The sequence below is a fragment of the Ochotona princeps genome, chromosome 9, assembly GCF_030435755.1.
Source record: "Ochotona princeps isolate mOchPri1 chromosome 9, mOchPri1.hap1, whole genome shotgun sequence".
NCBI classification, from domain to species: Eukaryota; Metazoa; Chordata; class Mammalia; order Lagomorpha; family Ochotonidae; genus Ochotona; species Ochotona princeps.
In genome coordinates, this window is record NC_080840.1 from 16,715,235 (window position 1) to 16,736,535 (window position 21,301).

A 21,301-nucleotide genomic window follows, 5' to 3' on the forward strand; every position below is an offset into this window, starting at 1 on the left:
CTATTGACTATTTTAAAACTAGACAAACCTATCATTCTTTCTTTTTGTGGTTTCACCTTTTGATAGAATGAATAAAAAAATTCTACCTCAATTTTTACCATTTTATTACGATCACTCAGAAGTTACATCATCTGCACTGAGTAAGGCTTAGAAAAAACTTACTCAAGTCCATGATAATGACATGCTGAGGCTTTTTCAAATGGCAAGGCCTGAAGTTTCCTCGGACTCAGTTCTGGTGTTAAGATAAAAGTCTTCTCCCTGAAGAAAAAAACAATCATTTTTATTTAACATTTACTTAATGGCAAATGTAAAGTGTTTTCCAATGTGTATCTCTTACTTTTACAATTGAGTTTTGCATGGGATGAAAGGTGAGGTGTTCCTGGAGGTGGAATTTGGAAAGAGGAAGGTCAGGCCTGTGGCTCTGTCAAGCCCCTTGCCTGTACCTCGGCTTTGAGGACGCTGGTTAGCACACAAAGCTGTTCTTGGGAATGGATACATAATGGATGGAAAACGATCTCTCATGGAATCTCAAAAACGTTATTTCCAAAACAATTAAGATGAATCTTTCTTGGCAAAGGATTCAAGTGACCTTGACTGTTTGGTAACAACAGAAGTATTTCCTTCCTGCCGCAGCACAGGTGGGGACCGCATCTTCCTTGGCCTGCACATGCGGGCCTCCTAAATTCACCGAGACGCTAACTGCTGACTCCAGCTATTCTTATGAAATGAGTTTTCAATCAAGAGGTATGTTAGACCTACTCATTTCATAATATACGACTCAAAGTATTTAATTTCTCTCAGTAATGTTACTTGTTCTGGTTTAATTTCACTTACAACTGCTTTTTGCTAAAAGAAACATTTCAATAAATACATATTTGGTCAGCACGTATTTTATCACAGGGGTCATCCTTGCCCTTTGCTTCCCTGGACACAGCACTGTGTGACCCCTTGTGAGAGCATGCTGGTTCCGGCTGCTCACCCTGCAGCACTGAGGTTAGCAGGTGACACGGCTGGTGATGGTGCACTTCTTCACTCACACCACAGCATGCAATTTTCCTGAAAAAATCACTTGGAAACTACATAAAGAATTAACCATATTTCCCGGACATTGCACCTAGAGAGGCACTCCAGCCAAAAAAATACAATCTACATAACTGAATAATTCAGTTCCACAAGCCCATCTGACCCTGCTCATTGATGCTTCAGCACCTGAATTGACTGCAACCCAACAGCCCAGACAGATCACAGTCTGGATGATGCTTCCCTGTTTTGATTCCCACAAAAAAAAAAAAAAAAAAAAGGTTATTCATCTCCCAAAGCTGTGAGAGACGGCAAAGTACTTCAAAATTCCATAATTTGGATGTCGTTATGACCATTAAATCATTAAGACCTGGTATTATTAGGCCACTTTGCGCTTCTAAAGTTGCCTTCTACCTATCTGGCAAATATGTACATGAATGCAACAGCACTCTAATAATACTTTTGAGATATAAGTACTGTCAAATAAATCCTTTCAAATCTGAACTTTAAAAATTGATATTTACCATAGTGTCATTCAAAACAAGCTTTATAAAAATGATCTAAGTGTTTCACAATTTAAAGGTTCTTTGGAAGGTTTTCAAAATAATGGAAAAGCTATAAAAAACAGAAAATAGGATAATGAGCAAAATAATTTCATTCTGGTAAGGATTTAGAACCATAATTTTGCCAATAATCTAGTCAATTGCAATGGTATTTAGCAGTTGATAATTAATAATTTAGTAGAAGTTGTCTAAGTCAAATTAGTTGGAAATTATTCATGAAGACACTGAGTTCTCACTGGTAAAGCTACAGTTTCAGAAGCACTGTTGCTTGCATTAGCTAGTTCTTCTCAGTGGCAAGACCAACGCTTTCTACTACTGTCAGGCATGACTGACTGATGAGGCCAACTAGTGGGAAAAACTAAACTGGAAAATAATGAAGAAAAAATTTTCTAAAAACTTGCAAGTCACACTCCAATTTTTTCTTGTAAGACAACTGTCTTTTTTATACAAAGTAGAAGTTCCTGACTTCCACAAACAGTATACCAAGGTTGCTTTTATTATTCCCGATTCCCTTACATTTAAAACCACAGAACAGCTGCGTGTAAGGAGTAAGGCCAGCTGACGAATATCAAGTTCAAGCCAATTTTTGTTTCAGCTGCACACAGTGTCAATAACAAAGAAGGCAGTGCTATTTAAAAATTTTATTCCTAGTTTTCTACGAATTATCATACGTGTGTAACGTACCCCTTCTGAGTCTGTAAAGGCTGAAGTTCTCCCACTGGCAAACCATCTGAAGTAAAATGTTTCAGCAATTCTTTAGCATCCAACAATGTGATCGAATCCCGTGGAACCTCTTTGTGGCCTAGCAACTGTTCAGATGAACGGGGCAAAGAGCTTGTTCTGGGAAGACGTTACATAGATTTATTAAAGGAGGACTGAAATTCACCATTGTCATGAAAACAGAAGCGAACACCAGAAAAAAAGCAACAAGAAAACTGAATAATTATATATTTAAAGAAATAAAGTAAAATCTTTGCAAATCACTTAGTCATATTTTTTAAAATCTGTAGGTCACTAAGAATTTATAAATAACATTTCAATCATTCTACTACTTAAGCACTGAAATAAACATTAAGTATATTAGAACGAAGTTATCAATTCTATAAAATTGAAATCTGAACTTTCTTATATGTTCCAAAATAATGTCCCCATAATAATGAAAATCTTTATGGGCAGGAACTTAATGTTCCAATTTTATATGAGCTTGAAGGATTCAATGGAAAATCATGAAGTGAGGCAATAATCTAAATTCTCTAACGTGTTTTAGCCATGAGCATCACTGTACCGATACACACCGGCTCCTTGATATCTAAAATACATGCAGAACTTTATAGTTTCTAAACTACTTCACATACAATATATTCTTGATTCTAACCATTTTCCTTGACAAAGATGGAATAGATTATTTCAAAATAAAGTAAAACTGTAAGTACTTCATAAAGTAAAATCAAAACAATCATTATTTCTATTCCTCAGCCATAGGTTACATTACAGATCCTAGGTGACCAAGCTGTTAAAAGGAAAGTCAAAGTTATCTCAAATTAGGTGCTGTTTTTACTTAATCACTGTTGAAACAAACAAACAAAAAACACAGAACATTACAAAAATTGGAGAGATAGAAATACAAGTATCTTAGTTTTAAAGAATTACAACAGTTTCATCAGGCATTGAATTACAGGGCATCAAAGTTCTGTCATCACAGCAGAAATAATATTTTTCAACGTCTACATAAATAATCAATTTCTTAACTAAGTAAATTCAACTACTTCATGGTTAGTTTATTAATCAAACTAGGCAGTTTCACAGATATTTAAAATATAGGCCAATTTTAGACATATTTCTGTACGTTAAGGATTAACAACAGTAACAGTATTACTTTCCCTTTCTGATTTCCTTTATTTTTAATTAGAAATGTAAACCTAATAAAAAGAGTTAAATAATACACAAATATTTTCTTTGGCCTTCATATTCCAGGAGGGCAGGAACTACATTATGAGTCTAATTTAATTTCTATATAGCTGCTCCCTAATAATGACTCACAAATGTTTCTTAATGAATATTATTCTCAATCAGTGTAGAGGCTAGATGCAATGGGGAAATGTATAATTTGCATTTATATAGAACCCTGAATAAAAAGATATCAAAGCAATTTCAAAATCTCATTTGTGATAAATTGCACTATGAGGATACGTCTTCGGTTAAAAAAATGATAACATCTTATTTCAGTGTTTTCAGGATAAGTATTTTTTCAAATATTTCATTAAATTCAAAGTAGAACCAGATTTTTCAATCTTTAAGATAAGACAAGGCAACTAAGTCATACTACAGGTTGTTGAGTAAGACTAAATCCAAATTATTACAATTTGTGAGCTTCAACATATAATCTCTCTGTAGTTGTGTTTAAACACAACATGAACTCTGAACACATGCATTGTCACTTTCGCTTGAAGAATCTGGTAGCATCTCCTACTCTTCTGACATGTACACTGATTTTTATTGATCATTCACCATATAACCACCATTAGGAAACACCAAAAAGAATCTACTATAACACATAGGATACATAATCACCATTCATAATTTACTGTATATGAATGACTTAGGAGGGAAAGCACAGACACTGAAATGTAAATATATATAAGGACAGAATGAGGTGAAAAGTTGTATCAAAGAATAGTGTATACAGCCCCCGGTGTTCAAGGATGAAGATAACACTGAACTGTGTGTATATATGTGAAGAGGCTTACACCAAATACTTGACCTGAACCTTAAATGAGAAACAAGCTTATAGCTTAAGCAGGTACAATAAACATAAACGTCAACTGCTCCCCTTAAACAAACTGAAAGCACCACAGTGAAGTTCCAAAATTTAAGTTAATAACAGACTTGAGAAAAGAAGGAAAATATAGTGGGCCAAGGGCTTAATGGTTTTTATAGAAGGGATACTACAGCAAGCAGCTCCACAAGAACTAAGGAAATGGAACTGTTCTTGTTCTCTTACTACAGAGTCACAGTGATATTACATTTGGGTTTAGAGGGTGGCAAAGCATATAAATCAAGGCAAGAATTTTAGGAATCTTACAGGTATTGTTGAAATATCACCTTCCCATAATCCACCTCAACCTTTTGCTTTTACCTTCAAGTTAAAACCAAAGAAACTGTTCTATAAGAAAACAGAGCAATGCATTCTAAATTGACCAGGCTTATCATGCTCCAACTTTCCTTTCCCTCCTCCAACATTAACACAGCTGGAATCAAGCAGGGAACAGACCTACACATATGGAGAGAAAAAGCACAAGCCAGCTACTGACCAATACAACCTAGCCCCGAGTTCCTACCTGTGAAGAGACAAGGACCACCAGGCGCTGGAGGAGAACACAAGAGAAAGCCACAGAGCAACAAACTAGACAGTTGCAGAAGTAAGCGAGACTACTTGGGTGTGCTAATGGTACAGTAGGCTAAGCCCTGGACTGCGGTGCTGGCATCCCATATGGGCACCAGTTCATGTGCCAGCTGCTCTATTTCTGATTCAGCTCCCTGCTTATGGGCTGGCAAAGCAGCAGAGGATGGCTCATGTCCTTGAGACCCTTCCATATGGGAGACCCAGAAGAAGTTCCTGGCTTCAGATCACCTCAGCTCCAGCTATTGAGGTCATTTGTGGAGTGAGCCAATGGACAGAAGATCTCTTTCTCTCTGTCTCTCCCTCTCTCTATAACTGTGTCTTTCAGATAAACATTTTTTTTTTAAAATAATGAAGTGAGAATGTTCAAGAAACAGATAAACATTTTAAAAACATTTCAATATCCTTATAATTGCAAATCTCTTTAACATAAGACAGTATAAAAAAAATAGAAGAACATTTCAGGACATAAAGCAGAAAAGATGTTTACCAATAGTTAAACAAATGTTTTAGAGACAGAAGAAAACAGGTAAATGGGTTACAACATTACTGAAGAAATAATAGCACATTTCTTAAGAACAACAAACATTCCCAAGACTAAGCCAACCCAAACCAAGGCCTCTTGGGATTTCCATGCATTAAAGACAACAGAAGATTTTAAAAGTTTCAGAAACAACAGGATAACCACTGAAGCATGAAAATCAATCTGGTATTAGCTTTCTTAAGGTGTGACGTAAAAAAAATATAGAAATCATAGACATAGCATATAAGCACAGTAAATAACAGGAGAGGAGTTGTGCAGTTTGAATGGGTAACTGTACAAGGCAGTGTAGGATCAAGGAAAGCAACTTTCAGAAGAAAATAAATGTTCTAATGCAAGTAATACAAGGTTTAGAGAAGGCAGTAGGATAAAAATAATAATAGGGGTGTAACTGTCATCATCCTCAACAGTGAGAGTTAAAAGGAAACCACTAAAATGGTCTGCCAAGAAAGTGAGGTTCCTTCTGGGAAAGATATACTGTTCTGCTTTTCTCTCTCTCAATTACAACTTTCCTCCTAATGCATATACTGCAAAGAACCAGAGGGACCAATTAAACCTTCTCTTTTTCTTTCCTCTCCCTCTCTTCTCCTCTTCTGTCCTTTCCTTCCCAACCCATCTTCTTTCTTTTCTCGTCAGGGCCTCACCAATCCCATCCACTAATCCCTTCTTAGAATGACTGCAAACTGTGTCCAGCTTTCCTCCAGTAACTTAACATTTCCATTTGGACAATTCACAGATCAAACTTAGCATCCCTGCAGCAGAACTCATTTCTTTTCAAAGTTGAACACCTCAACTTTCTATCAGTCTGTCATATCTAAATGTGAGACCACCACTCGTGAGGTTGTTAAATCAGAAACCTAAACTTTCTTCAATGTCTCCCTTTCCCTGTCCTCCAGAGCAAATCTATCAAAGGAGGGTTATTTTTTCCCTAATTGCCACCAGAATACACTCGAATTCTTTCCCACTATAACTATTTTAGTTTGAAATACAATTATCTATCTACTATTAGATAACCCACAGAAAATAATTCCTAATCTCTCTCTTCTATAAATTATTTGCTAAAAAATAGAAAACTTTTTGGAAAATCAAAATCTCATCAATTTTTGGTCCAAAAAACAAAACAAAACAAAAACAAACTTCAAAAGCTTACCAATGCCATGATGATAAAATGCAAAGTCTGTGTCATGACAATTCAGTCCTCTATGACTGGATGTGCGTCACTGATGTGTTCATCACACTCTAGCCCAAATGTTAAGCCCTCCCAGCGACCACCCGTCTCATCTCAGGGACACTTCCCTTCTTTTTAAATGGCCTTTCTCAGGGTACAGGGGAAATGCATAGTTTGTTCTTCCTCATATCCTCAGTGAATGACATAAAGCCGGTGCTCAATAAATACTAGTTGAAACATGTATATGAAAAAACTCACAGCAAATCACACAATAATATCGATGGAAGAGCTAAAAACAGAAATATAACTTGTAATATTCGCAAAAGAGTTCACATAAGAGATTTAAATTTCATTTTCATTCAGCCATTCAATAATTATGTGCTCAGTGTCTGTTATATACTAAATCAAAACTGAAAAGCAAAGATGAGCCCTAACCACTGGGATTAGTCAAGGGAATATATGCACGCACATGAATGTAAAACAGAAATAATGTAAAGTAGCTCAAGGGGCCCAGCGCTGTGGCCTAGCACCTTAAGTCCTCACCTTGAACATGCTGGGATCCCATATGGGCACTGGTTCTAATTCCGGCAGCTCCACCTCCCATCCAGGTCCCTGCTTGTGGCCTGGGAAAGCAGTGGAGGACGGCCCAAAGTCTTCGGACCCTGCACCCATGTGGGGGACCTGGAGGAAATTCCTGTCTTCTGGCTTTGGATTGGCACAGCACTGGCTGTTGTGGTCACTTGGGGAGTGAATCATCGGAAGGAAGATCTTCCTCTCTGTCTCTCCTCTGTGTATCTGACTTTCCAATAAAAATAAATAAATCTTTAAGATAATAACAATAATAATAAAGTAGCTCAAAACTGGGGATTGCTTCTACTTCATTTCATATGTTCCTGTACAAAGTTGGTTTAGATACAGATATTTTTGTATAAGTTGATGGAAGCTACATCCAGCAATGTTTGCTGTGATTAGGTATATGTGGAAAGTACAACAGCTAAGAAAGAAAAACATTTTCGCTTTGACTTACAGGTTATTCTAGTAACTGGCCATCTTCTTACTGAGAGCATTTTTGTTTGTTTAACAATAAAACAAGATAATTAGGATTCAGAAACTTCATTTTAAAATACTGAGCAACAGTATTCTTTATAGCAGACTCAAATGTTACCTCATTTTTTGTTTAGCTTTTTCCAAAGTTTCCAGGTTTTGAAGAACATGTCTCTCTGGCCATTCCAGAGGATTGGTTTCAGTCAGATTCGAGGAGTCAGGTTCCTCTGGCTCAGCATCTGAAGAGAAACAATTATACATTAAGTATGGAAAATATTCAGCAAACTTAGTTTGCTACATGACGAAAGAGTAATTTGTATATACTAGACACATACGTGTGTAAGTGCTAAGTGTTTAATACTCAGCTCAAGCATCTATTAAAGGCCTCTCTGCAGCCAGATTTGTGCAAAATGTCACAGAAAAGCTTGCTGGAAATGAAAATAAAAAACTCCCAAACAAATTCTATGTATTAGAGTACAGAGAACTGAATGAACATTATAAATATGAACAAAAACATAAAATTACTATTTTTAGTGAGATGATTTTTAAATGAAAAATAAGCAACTTTTTGAGAACTTATTGGATACAATATGTGATTTTCACACCCAAAACAGGAATTAACATACAGACTAAGAAAATGCAGATTTTTAAAGAAGACATTGCCTCATTCTCAAAAGTATAATAATCAAATAATAAATAACTTCAAATGATACTCTCAGGTAAAGGTTACTTTAGAAATAATTCTCACTTATCTATTAAATAAAGACATCTTAACATACATATCTGTAAATAATTAACATTGAATATAATTTAATTAAAAACAAAATAAATGTAAAGTGTACAGATATTTTAGCTAAAATATTGCAGTGAAATGAAGACAGTTCTAACACTGGATTCTCAACAAAAATCTAAAGAAATAATTATACAAAAGAAAGATATGTACATAATTATACATAAGAATTACACATGAGAAAATATTCAGCATTCTTCGTTTGCTACATGATATAAAATGTATAGATTAGACATATGTGTCTGCTAGTCTTATTAGGAACTGATAGTTCATTCAAAGTATTCCTGCTTCCTTGGAGAAGTTGGGAAATTGATAGTGCTGTAAGGAGTGGCAAAGGTGGGGGGCACTGTGTGTACTAACTGGCTTGACCGCCACTAAACATGCAGCATGGGTTTAATTTTCCTCACTTTATGAAAACACAGCTTTATAGAAATGCACAAATTCCAACAGTTTAGTAAGACTAACAAGAAGGATAGCTCAGAAACCAACATACCAAACAGGCTGAATGAATGACGATTCAGAAAGTCTGTGCTGTTTAAAGCATGGGAAGCATAGCTCACGTTAACTATAGATCATTACCATTTAAACTCATTCAATGAATTGGGTTTCATTAATATACCCTGTAAGTTATAATACTAATAACCATTATAGATACCACACTCAAAAAGCCACTAAGGTTAGAAATAAAAGCTTACCATTCAACATACTGGAGGTTTTAATTTTGTCAGTCTGTCCTAAAAGTGTTTTAGGGATAACAGCATCAAAACGAGCTAAAAAGCGTTCTCTTGTCAGTGTTAACAGACTTCTGAGTTCATCAGCAGAAACTGCTTCAGGCTGGTTTGCCAACTTTCTCCTTTCTGTAAGACAAACCACATAGTGAGAAGTGAAGAGATGTTGTAGTATTAGTATATATCTGTACTGCCGAGCAAAACGAGAACTTTCAATGAAGCTGCTAAATACACCTTGACAATGACAGATTTTCTACCACTGCCTATACATACAGTGCCATTGCTGGACCCAGCGTGGTATCATAGCAGATGAAGTCCTTGTCTTGCATGCATGCCAGGATCCAATATGGACACCGGTCCCTGTCCCGGCAGCCCCACTTCTCATCCAGCTCCTTGCTTGTGGCCTGGGAAAGCAGCTGAGGATGGGCCAAAGCCTTGGGACCCTGCACGCATGTGGGAGACCCAGAGGAAGCTCCTTTCTCCTGGCTTCAGATCGACTCAGCATTGGCCATTGCAACCACTTAGGGAATGACGCAGCAGATGGAAGATCTTTCTTTCTGTCTTCCCTCCTCTCTGTATATGTGACTTTCCAGTGAAAATAAATCTTAAAAAAAATATATAGCAGCATGTTGGACTTCTGACTGTTGCTGAAGGACTATACTATTGCAATAATGGGGGGCGAAATATTGGAGAAAGGGAATGGAGAGGATGCATTTTTCTCAGGTTTATTTCTCAAATGTGTCCAACTCTGGCAGGAAGTGCTGCTGTATTTCGCCCATACTAAAAGAAGTGCAACATGAGAAAGAGATTTAAAATTAACAAATGGAGAACAGCTCAGCAGAAACAAAAATACTGCAGAGAACAAAAGACAGTCTGCTATGGCTAATATTCCCACAGAAACAAGAAGATATTAGAACAGGCCCAGAATGCTTTCATAAAAGAGTAACAAACAAGAAAGTATCTGAGAGTGGGCATTTGGCATAGCATTTAAGTTGTCTCATGGGACACTGGCATCCAGTCGCCAGTGTAGTTTGCTGCCAATGCATGCCATGGGAGGCAAAAGGTGATGGCAAGTCTTGGAGTCTCTGCCACCCCTCTGAGAAACCTGGATTGAGTTCTAGTTTTTGGTTTCAGCCAGGTGAGGTCCTGGCTGTTACAGACATCTGACAAATTAATCATTAAAAGGAAGCCAATTCTCACTCTTGCTATCTTTCAAATTCTCAAATAAAACAATAAAGAAGTATATAATTTTTTTTAAAAAATAAGACTATAAATAATGAGAAATATATTAGAAATAATATATTAGAAATATATTACATATAATATATTATATATATATTATATATATTATATATATTATATATAGAGAGTATATATATATATATATATATATATTCTCTAAAATAAATGAAATGGAAGGCCCAGCACAATGGTTCAGTGGTAAAGCCTCGCCTTACACATGCCAGGATTCCATATGGGCACTGTTCATGTCCCAGTAGCTCCACATCCTCTACAGCTCCCTGCTTGTGGCCTGGGAAAGCAGTCAAGGACAGCCAAAGTCTTGGGACCTTGCAGCAGTGTGGGAGACCCAGAAGAAGCTCCAGGCTCCTGGCTTTGGATTGGCTCAGCTCCAGCTGTTTTGGACACCTGAGGAGTGAACCAGTGAACAGAGGATCTTTCTCTTCATAAATATGCCTTTCCAATAAAAATTAAAATAAATAAAATGAAATGAACATAGGAAAGAAAATTAGATCTGCTGTCTATGTACGCCAACATCGTTACAATGACCTATCAGGCACATCGCTGATGGTATGGTAGGAGATATGTATCTATGATTCACAGTCAAGGTTTCAGAGAGGAAGAAAACAACAGCAGAAAACCATCAAGATCTCAGCAAAGGATAAGAATAACATGAGATTTATCAATAGGCCTACAGCAATGATGATGACAACAGAGCAATGTCTTCAAAATTCTGAGAATTTTTGAATTTTTAAATTTCAAATACTATAAGTTGTTAATCAAGTTATTTTCTAACATGCAAGAAATTAAGCATATTTATCATTCAAGAACTTCTACTGAAGAAGCTACCAGACAATATACTCCAATAAAAGATGGAATAATCCAGAGTAAAGAATTAAAGGGCTAGGATAAACGCAACCAGAGAAGAGTTCTTCAAGCTGTCAGTCGGTCTAAGAAGCAGTTCGTTCATGGAGGAGCAACAATATAAAACACTGCCCTGCAAAACTACCAAGGAAACAAAGGCGCTGCTGTGCTCTGACAATAATGAATGCTGATGCTATGAGTGTGACAGCAATGTCGGAGCCTCTGGCAAAACATATTTTGTCCATTTGGAAGTGTAAAACTTAAAAAGAAGATCTGATCATCTTCATTTATTACATGGTTCAATAGTGCACTGATGTATAAAGTTATACTGTTTAGTAAATCACTGATTTAACCAGAATTCATGACGTAAGGGAAAGTGAATATGCGTGAGGACACTTCAGGCTTTAGCTACCACAGATACAAGTTAAGCTGGTGCCGGAAATGGTAAACGAGGAAACAGTAGAATGCACACACTGCTTAGAGAAATGGAGCACAGGCCAGAAGATGCAGCTGGAAGAGCGGGCGATGGTCTCTACAGACAGACACTGACAGGGGAGGAGTCGGGAGGGCATGGCCTTTTTCCAACAGCATCTGCTTCCCAAACTATATCAATATAACACTTTGATTAAAAAATATGCCATTTAAAAATACTCATGGACTAATAGCAAGTTCTCCAAAAATAGCGGATGACCTCTAACCTTATAAAAAGTTCAAATCAAAAAACCGTTCTTGCGAACTCACTGAATGCCCTGCACTGAGTCCTACCATGAGACACAGAAAATTAAAGCACACTACGTTACACTGTGCAAGATCAGTACACCAACAGTGGAAGGCAACGGGCTGAGAAGGCGCCATCCAGCCTCGAGGTTCCCCTGTTGAACGCCAGCTTTATGACACAGTCTTCTATAAAATTCTATCTCACCAGCATGGCTGTTGGTAGGCTTTCCAGGTCCAACCCAAGACAGTCACAAGGTTTCTGCATTCAAGGCACTTTAGAGATGACTAAATGGGAAATGTAGCTGTAGCAGTGGTAAAATCAAGCTGTGATATATCCCGCTCCTAGCTTGCATCCTCAGAAAATAAAAGCTGCTCTACCGTTTTTATTTTTGCACAAACTGCTAAGACTCATTTTGAAATGTATCATTGGTTTGCTTTCGTCTGAAAGACCTGTAATGATTAATGAGCTTCAGAAACTAGCTTCCACCTTTTTATTAATACTAAAAATACACTCAAGTCATGAACTTAAACCTGCATTTATTAAAACTGTCAATTTTATCATACTTTAGAGAAAAACTAACAATTGATATTGACCTTAATGACTGAAAAATAAGAGAAAACAGATGGTGTTTCACTATGAAACAGGGTAACTTACATAGTCATTGAAAAATCTCCATACAATGAAATTTGCATAAAAGAAATATACATTTGGGAGAAAAATTTTAAAGTAGAAAAAGCTTCCCGTGTTCCTGAAGAGACTCCCAATAACTAAGGATTCATCCAACAGAAACCAAGAAGAAAACTATGAGTTTCTGCAGGCTGAGCATCAGTCAGGTTTGCACCGGGTTCTAGGATTTTGCTAAAAGCATGTGGAGAGCTCAGAGTAGTGATTACAATACTAGAAAAAAATGGAAATACTGCTCTTCCTCTAATAGTTATCTTGCTTCATACTAAATAGTCTTATTTAAAAGTGGTTTGGCACTAAGCTTTTTCTCAAAAAATCAGTGAAAAATATATTTACATTTACAAATATAAAATGTGCAATAGTATGGAAAATACAAAACATAAAACTAAAAATTAGGGCCCAGTGCAATAGTCTAATGGCTAAGGTCCACAATTTGCACACACCAGGATCCCATATTGGTGCTGGTTCTAATCCCGGAAGTCCCACTTTTCATCCAGCTTCCTGCTTGTGGCCTGGGAAAGTAGTCAGGGATGGCCCAAAGTCTTGGAACCTTGCACCTGCATGAGAGACCCAGAAGAGGCTCTGAGCTCCTGGCTTCAGATGGGTACAGCTCTGGCTGTTTTGGTCGCTTGGGGAGTGAATCAACGGATGGAAGATCTTCCTCTCTATTTCTCCTCTCAGTATATCTGACTTTCCAATAAAATTTTTTAACAATAAATCGTTTTAAAAAGTAAAAGTAAAAAAAATTATATAATTTATAATGATTAAAATTATAACTAAATTATAAAAAATGCCTTTCTAAAATAATGGCATTAGATACACTTTTCAAATAAACTAAAATTATGATCAAGTTAACACCTAACAGATTGCATTTTCTATGCTGTGTTTAAAAAGCAAAATACCTCAAGCGTGCCCACAGTCAGTATGATTCTGTGAACTTTTTCTAACTGTTCTTTTTATCTCAATACTAGTGAGGGAAAAAGTAGTAGTATAGAAATGTTTATTCCATATATTGCTGATAATTTTGAAGAAATCCTTTTGAACAAATCTTGTTTTGCTGCAAGAAATGCATTCTTTATATCGAGGTTGAATCACTGATTATTGTTTGCTTCGTTACAAATCCAGCTGTCTTAATACATTTGTAGCTTTTCCCATGGTACGAATGAATGAACTCTAAATACTTCTACAGACTTCTGTGTCATTTAACTTATTTGGATATCACTGAAGTAGATATTTGGATATGCTTACACTAGTACTTTTGTTTTACTGTCATTTTCCTTTGAGATAAAAAAAAAAGATTGAAACAGATGCTTCTTTGTTCCTAAATTTTTAATCTACTTTCCACTCCCTAGGTAGAAAGCACTTTCATCGGGTTTCAAATCGTCAGTCGTTGCCTGGATATTCCCAGAGCTGATGTTGGGGCAGTGAGCAGCAAGGCCTTCCTGGATTTCAGATCCCTGCTACCCTCTGCCTGGGCACACAGGCTCAGCGCTTCCTGGCTCCCTTATGTCCTCCTCATGCTGTAGAACTTTCATTCACACCTTGAGGCAGCAACCTCATGGTGGCTGTCAGGATTTCCCGCCCACTCAGCCAGGAGGGCCCTGACATAGCTCGTCCTTCTCCCCCTGCTTCGGAGAGCTCCCAGCTCTCCTGCCCTGACAGTGTTTCTGGCTGCAAGGCTGAGCAAGAGAGGTGAGGATGAACCAGCAGAGATAGTGAAGGAACTGAGTTATGAAAAACTGTAAGAGGCTTATGACAAAGAGATTGGGACCTAAAGGGTTTTTGGCAGGAATAAAACAAAGTCAAGGAGTGAATAATACTGCTGGCAGATGTTTATAATAAACATCTACATCCCACAAAAATACTGGTTTTTCCAAACATTTTTTTTCTTGCTTTTAGCATGCACTACTTTTATTGAAACAGATTTGCTTTTCTAATCATATTTTCCTTGAATGAACATCATTTTGTCAAATGAAAAAAAATCAACAATTGAAGCTCAAGAATACATAGTATGAATTTACACACTGAAAGTTTTACATCCTTACAAGAATAACTGAGACTAAGTATTCCAAAATTATCTTCCATTGAATAAGCTGGCTACTAAATTTGAGATATTTCAAATATTTTTTTTAAATAGTAGTTTTTATATAGTCCTAATGTGTAACTGATCGAATTGTTGACAACTGTAACAATGACTCATATAACAGTAAGCTCATAATTACAAAAATGAACTTAGGAGTGATAATTACATTAACAACAATACAAGCAAACTCTTATATTATGATTCCTGAAATTTAGATTATGACTCCTGAAAGTGTTAATATTCCAAATAAGAAAAGCTCATAAAGTAAACTTTTTGCAGTATATGAATGTGATTAGTTACTATTACTATTGATGGTCATGATTAAAGTCTAAAAATCAATGTTCAAGTTGGAATATTAATTTCACTGTACTTTCATTTTCCTCTATTTGTATTCTCTTGTCTTCCTGCTACCAAAATTAATATATATTAATTCTATGACAAGATCTACATTGGTTAAAACAATAACATCTTTTTCAAACACATAGCTTAAGATAAATATGAAACACAAAATTTTAATGGGAGAATATTTTTACAACTGTTCACAGTGATGTGCACAAATAAACGGCAATCTTCTGAGTCTGGTGAAAATAACATTGCAGATCACTTCTACTCTACATCATCTCTGCCAAGAGCAGTTCTGTAACGAACAGCATCACATCTAAACCAGCACAGAAGACAAAGTGTGCAGATGAGGACAGCTTATGTCGGAACAGGCCAGCTTCCTACACTAGGATTAAGCGCACAAATTGTTACTTACTCAGGTATTCTTTAAAAGCCAAAGCTTGAACACTAGCTAACTGTTTTTCTCTTTGTATGATCTGGTCCCCAGAAAAATGTGGAAGTGGTAATAAATCAAAAGGAAAATCTGAAAACAAAGCAAAACAAAACAAAACATTAAAGAAGTGCTACAGCAACAATCACTGTTCAATTCCTAGGAAATGGAATTGACATTATTAAAAAAAAACAATCACTTACCTCTCTTGATCTTAGCGATTCTAAAGTAACAATTAAGCAGAAGAAAACAAACATACTAAATTACTCTGCATTTCAAACTCTAACATGATTCTTAAACAGTGGGAATTGAAGTTAGCAGATACAGATGGAGATAGCACCTGTACCTGCACTAATACACAACCCCTATCATCCTGCCTTGTACAGTCTCTTCCACAATGAAGTTAGGCTAGACATGTGTGCTGGATGGTCCAAGGATAGCTCTGACTGAATCTCTTCCTTCTAGGGCTTACAATAATTGCAGAATCTGCTGGAAATGTACCATTTTGAGATAAGGAGCAACTGCCCAGAACAACTTGGGCTTTGTTCTACACCCTCCTGGCGGATATATTAGAGATTGTGCAGAGCTGCTCGGAAAGCCTGGATCGGGCTCATCTCTCTGCTAGAAGCAGATGTCCTTCAAAGCTGTGTCCAGTGAATCACAGCAGCCAGGAAGTCATATTTTAGGGTTCCTCAGCTATGGTTCTATGGGCTCACATGTGGTCAATGTGGTCAAAACTTCATCTGCCCTAGCAAGCTTCCCTGAGCATAGAGTGTCCATCCCAGAATGAACTGTGCCGTTCTTCTGTCCTCTACTATCTTTCAGTCCATAATAAATTCACTTTGGATAACTTGTGGATGGTTATGCTCTGACAGCCAACATGGTAACCAGAGCATGGCTGACCTACACAACAGCTCAGGTGCAATGGGTTCAGCTATCTGGACTGTTGTTCCCAGTGGATGGCCTGGTCATTTTTTCTACTTTCCACGTTGTGGCCATGACCACTTGAGACCGTGCTTCATACAATGCACAAATAATGTATGCTTTAAAACAGTATGGAAATCAGCAGAAAGCGTGGGTGCCCATCTCATTTTCACATATTGTGGATGCATCTCTGGGAGCTTGCAGCACCTTTCAACTGTCACTGGGAGCTCATCTGCTACTCAAATCACAGACAAATGTTTAACAAAAATGATGTAATGACCTTCAGTAATTTTCTACTGAACAAGTTCAGCAATTTTCTGCCATTAGTAGGTAATTAGTCATGAAAAAACAGTGACACTGAATGACTTCTATACTAGCTCACAAAAAGTCTTGTGATTTCTTAAAACAACGGCTCTAAAAGAAATCTGAAATCCTGTAAGAGGCCGGGCTACCCTGAGATCACAATGTTGTGAGAAAACTCATGCTGGTCATGGGCAAGGTGTTTTGGAAGAAAATCAGGGCTCATCTCTTCTAGTCATCCTGGCCCAAGCACTAAACATGGAGATGAGGAAGCCATCTTGGACACCATGCCTGTGGGAGTGTGCAATCACATCGAAGAGCTCAAAACAGAAACAGCAGCAGAATTCACTGAACTCACAGAGCCATAGCGGGAATAATGAGTTGGTGCTTTTATGGTACAATTGGGTGGTCTGGTAAACTTAGTGCTTCGAGACAGAAGGGTAATAAACAGAACACGAGGCTTGAAAATAAATTTTTTAAAATAGATTGTAGAAAAATATTATGTGTCTAAAGTAGAAAATAGCAAAAAATTGTTTCTGAAACAAAGGCTAATCTATTGGATATTTCTGGGTATAACTAAAAAGAACCAATTCTCTGCACTTTAAGTTCTAAAAATGTGCTACAATACGGTTAAAACAAAAAACAAATTAATAAAAGAAAAGGAGTTTTGGGAGAATAAGCTTATTAAATTAGGCATTTTTTCTACTTAAAGCGACGTAAAAGTTAACTATATTTACAAACAAACTTAAAAATGTTTTTCCATCCAATGTTCAGACTTACTCAGTTTGGCTTCTTCTCTCTTGCTCTGCATCTTCCCATGAATTAAGCTGAGTGCAAATGAGCCACTGATCTGATTGGCTGAGTGTATCAGTGTGGCTTTACATCTTCTATTGCCATCACCCTGTATCAAGAGATAATAGCTCGAAAATTCCCCTTTCACTTCAACATCTGGAACTAAGGAAAAAAAAAACAATTATCCTTCACTATGGAAAATTCCACACACAACACAGCAGTACCATACAATGTCTTAGGGAATTTAATAAATTAGAGTAAGCCAACATAGGGCTAATGGCAGTCCAAGTCATGGAGGAGGCTGCTAAAATCAAAGTGTCATAGCCAAACTAATAGTCACAAAGTATGAACATTTTATTTTAAATTACAACTGTGTATTCATGACTGGTGTTGTGGTATAGAAGTTAAGCTGCCATCTGCGAAGCTGGCATCACATACAGGCACTGGTTCAGGTACTGGCTGCTCCACTTCCAACCCAGCTCCCTGCTAATGTGCCTGGGCCCTTGGTCATCTGTACCCATGTGGGCGGCCTAGAGGGAAAACTCTCGGCTCCTGGCTACAGCCTGGTCCAACCCTGGCCACTGGGGACATCCGGCAACTGAAACAGTGGATGGAAGACCCCTTGGTTTCTTCCTCCCTTTCTCTGTAACTGCTTTTCAATAAAATACATAAATATTTTATGAAAAGAGTATATTCATTCACTAACTTTTGATGTTGCTTAGTAGTGTTTCACAGCACCTTTCTTACATCACCCCACTCCTTCTCTACTGCTATGTCCAGATTCTATTTCTTCACAGTGTGATGAACAGACTCCAGCAATCACAGCTCCACTGCTGGGAGCAGAAGTGCGGGGATACACTTCAGAGTAGCAGTGCGCATCTATGACACACTGCACAAAGGAACAGGAGCATTCACTAATCTGGTTGTCAGTGACGTGAAAGTCAGTCAGGACAGCTTCTAGTGTACTGGAAAAATAGTAGAATCCTCATTGTTGAAGATGTTGAAGGGGAGTCAGTATTTCCACTCCTTCTTAAATGTCTACTAAGTGAAAGCAGATTTTTAAAACAGCATAAATTACAATGTCTAATATCTGGACATGAGAAAACAGCAACTAAAATTTGAAAGTATATGAACAATTTGTAACAGCTCAATTTCTCAGTTATTACAGAAGCTGAGAAGAATATTGGGGAAAACTCAGAAAAACACACACACACACACACATTTTAAATTCTAGGCACCCTCTAAAGGGCTCTGGAATAGCATCCCCAAACAGTGTTGGAGCGAAATGAAGTGGGGGGAAGAAGGCATGGGAAAGTTGGTCTGAGAAGCAGTGAGATGGCCTGGCCCCTCCCTATTCCATTCAGGCGAATGACTGTCCTTGGAGCCAAGAGGAGAGGCTCACTTTCCGGAGACAGTGAAACAAGGTATCTCCGCCTGGGGAAAAGAAGGCAGGCCAGGGAGTTGGAGTTCTGGACTGATTATTCGTTAATCTGAGTCAGACATGGGAACAATTTTTCTGCCAAGGGCTATCTGGATACTTAGAAGATCATTCATGAGTCATACAAAATGATCAACTTAAAAATTGGCCTGCCATAAATATATTGAATTTCAAGTCCTGCCTGTGGTTGCCTTGATAAGGCCATCACAAAAGCTTTCCCAAGCCTTATATGGCCTGCAGGATGGCCGCTCTCCACCCCTGATCTAAGAGAGCATTTGAATATTGCATGTCATGGCTCCTTACATTCCTTCTCCTACAAAACCTCCAGATTTGTGGAATCCAGAAAGCTGAACTGGGCCTTCCTTTGGAAATACAGCCACCACTAGAGCAGACTGAAGGATCTCAACACTGTGTGGGAGGGGAGGGGGGTGGAGGAGACATGAGTAGTAGTCAATTGATATCTTATTGAGATAAACTTAAAATGAAAATCACAGTCAACAGCCTTTCATCAAACACCGTTTTTCCAACAAGCCTTTTAATACTCTAACTGTAAAGAGGTAACCAAAAATTTTGAGACTTCAAGGCAGTTTTTCCAAAAGGAAAACCAGACACCAGAATCTGTACGAAAAACAATTTACAGGAAGACGAGGAAAATATAGTAACTTAAAAACAAGTTACAGACAGGAATTAAGATCACTAAAATCACCATAAAAATAATACATTCATAAACAAGCACAATGACTATCGCTTGTGCAGAAGAATTCTGAGTATGTGTATCATCAACTACAAGCACCATGCCTTGCAGGTCCTAGACACACAGATAACCAAAATTCTACACCCTTCAACTAAGGTCTCCCAATGGCACCTCCCCACAGTTTTTCAACTGCCATTTTATTCTGTTTCTATGAGTTTTGGCAACTGTAGGATAAATACTTGGAATAAGTGGTAACTTCAGAAGATGACGGATATTTTTACGGTACAGATTACGGTACCTGCATGGAAGCACGCTTATCTCCAAACACACCAACTGTATATATTAAGTGTGCAGCTCTTTGTATGTTGATCATATCAATATCTAAATACAGCCGGTTAAGAAAGAACTCATGAGAATTAAACTTAATTAAAAATTAAGTGTTTCAACTTAGCATTAAAAGTTGAGATAGGGCCCGATGCAGTAACCTAGTGGCTGAAGTCCTAGCCTCACACACACCGGGATCCCCTGTATGGGATCTAATCCCGGCCGACCCACCTTCTCATCCAGCTCCCTGTTCATAGCCTGCAAAAGCAGCTGAAAATGGCCCAAAGTCTTGGGATCCTGCACCTGCATAGGAAACCTGGAAGAGGCTCCGGGCTTCTGGTTCCTGGTTTTGTATGGGCTTAGCTCTGGCCATTGTGGCCACTTGCGAAGTGAATCAACAGATGGAAATCTTCCTCTCTGTCTCTCGTCTCTCTGTGTATCTGACTTTCCAATAAAAACAAAATAAATGTTAACAAAAATTAAGAGATAAATTGTAGTAGTAGGTCTACCAGAAAGTTGAGCAAATAGAAAAAACAACTGAAAATAGAAAACAGCACACACATCAGAGAAAGCAGAACGGTAGTATCAAGTAGGATTTTATAACATTCCAGGGGAAATGCTCCAGAGCTCCTACGAAGAATGCATAGTAAGAATGGCACTAATCTTCTGGACAACAACATTAAAAGTTAGGAGACAGAAACACCTTCCACCACGCTAAAACAAAACGGTCTCCAACCTAGACCACCACAAGAAAGCATGAGCAGAGAATAAAACTTCTCCAGCCACACAGGGCCTCAAGTAGTTTCTTTTAAAGTTGTCTTTCCCAGGCAAACTTTAAAGAGTGTGTCCCACCAAAACTGGGGAATAAATATCTGAACATAAAGGCTACAATGAACCAACAAAGAAAAACCAGAAGAAATCACGATGATGAAATGCGAGTTTTGTACCCAAAAGCCATGGAACAAACCTAGAGAGTAAAAGCACACAACCCCATGGACTAAGATCTGAGAGAGACTTCCTAAACATATTCAACTGATAGAACAGTATGATCCAAGGCTGAATTGTGAGTACTAGTTACACAACCCTAACATCAAAAACAATGGATGCTAATCTCAAATTAACACAGGCCACTCTGAAAGAACAGGGAAATGAAGACTGAAGGAATAGTGAAGGCAACCAAGAGAAACAGAGCTGAGTCCTCAGAATTCTCTAACG

General features: G+C 37.7%; 1 protein-coding gene across 2 annotated transcripts in view; it reads right to left on the bottom strand.

Annotated features, from left to right (window-relative positions):
• Positions 1-21,301, bottom strand: part of MTBP (MDM2 binding protein) — a 68,601-nt gene that overhangs the window by 16,365 nt on the left and 30,935 nt on the right. For both annotated transcript variants that reach the window (XM_058668516.1, XM_058668515.1), the window contains 6 exons: positions 17,619-17,792; positions 15,600-15,707; positions 9,222-9,383; positions 7,858-7,975; positions 2,268-2,423; positions 163-258 (listed from right to left, as the gene is read on the bottom strand). In XM_058668516.1, the coding sequence (XP_058524499.1) occupies positions 163-258; positions 2,268-2,423; positions 7,858-7,975; positions 9,222-9,383; positions 15,600-15,707; positions 17,619-17,792 (814 nt within the window). The remainder of the gene's footprint in view (positions 1-162; positions 259-2,267; positions 2,424-7,857; positions 7,976-9,221; positions 9,384-15,599; positions 15,708-17,618; positions 17,793-21,301) is intronic.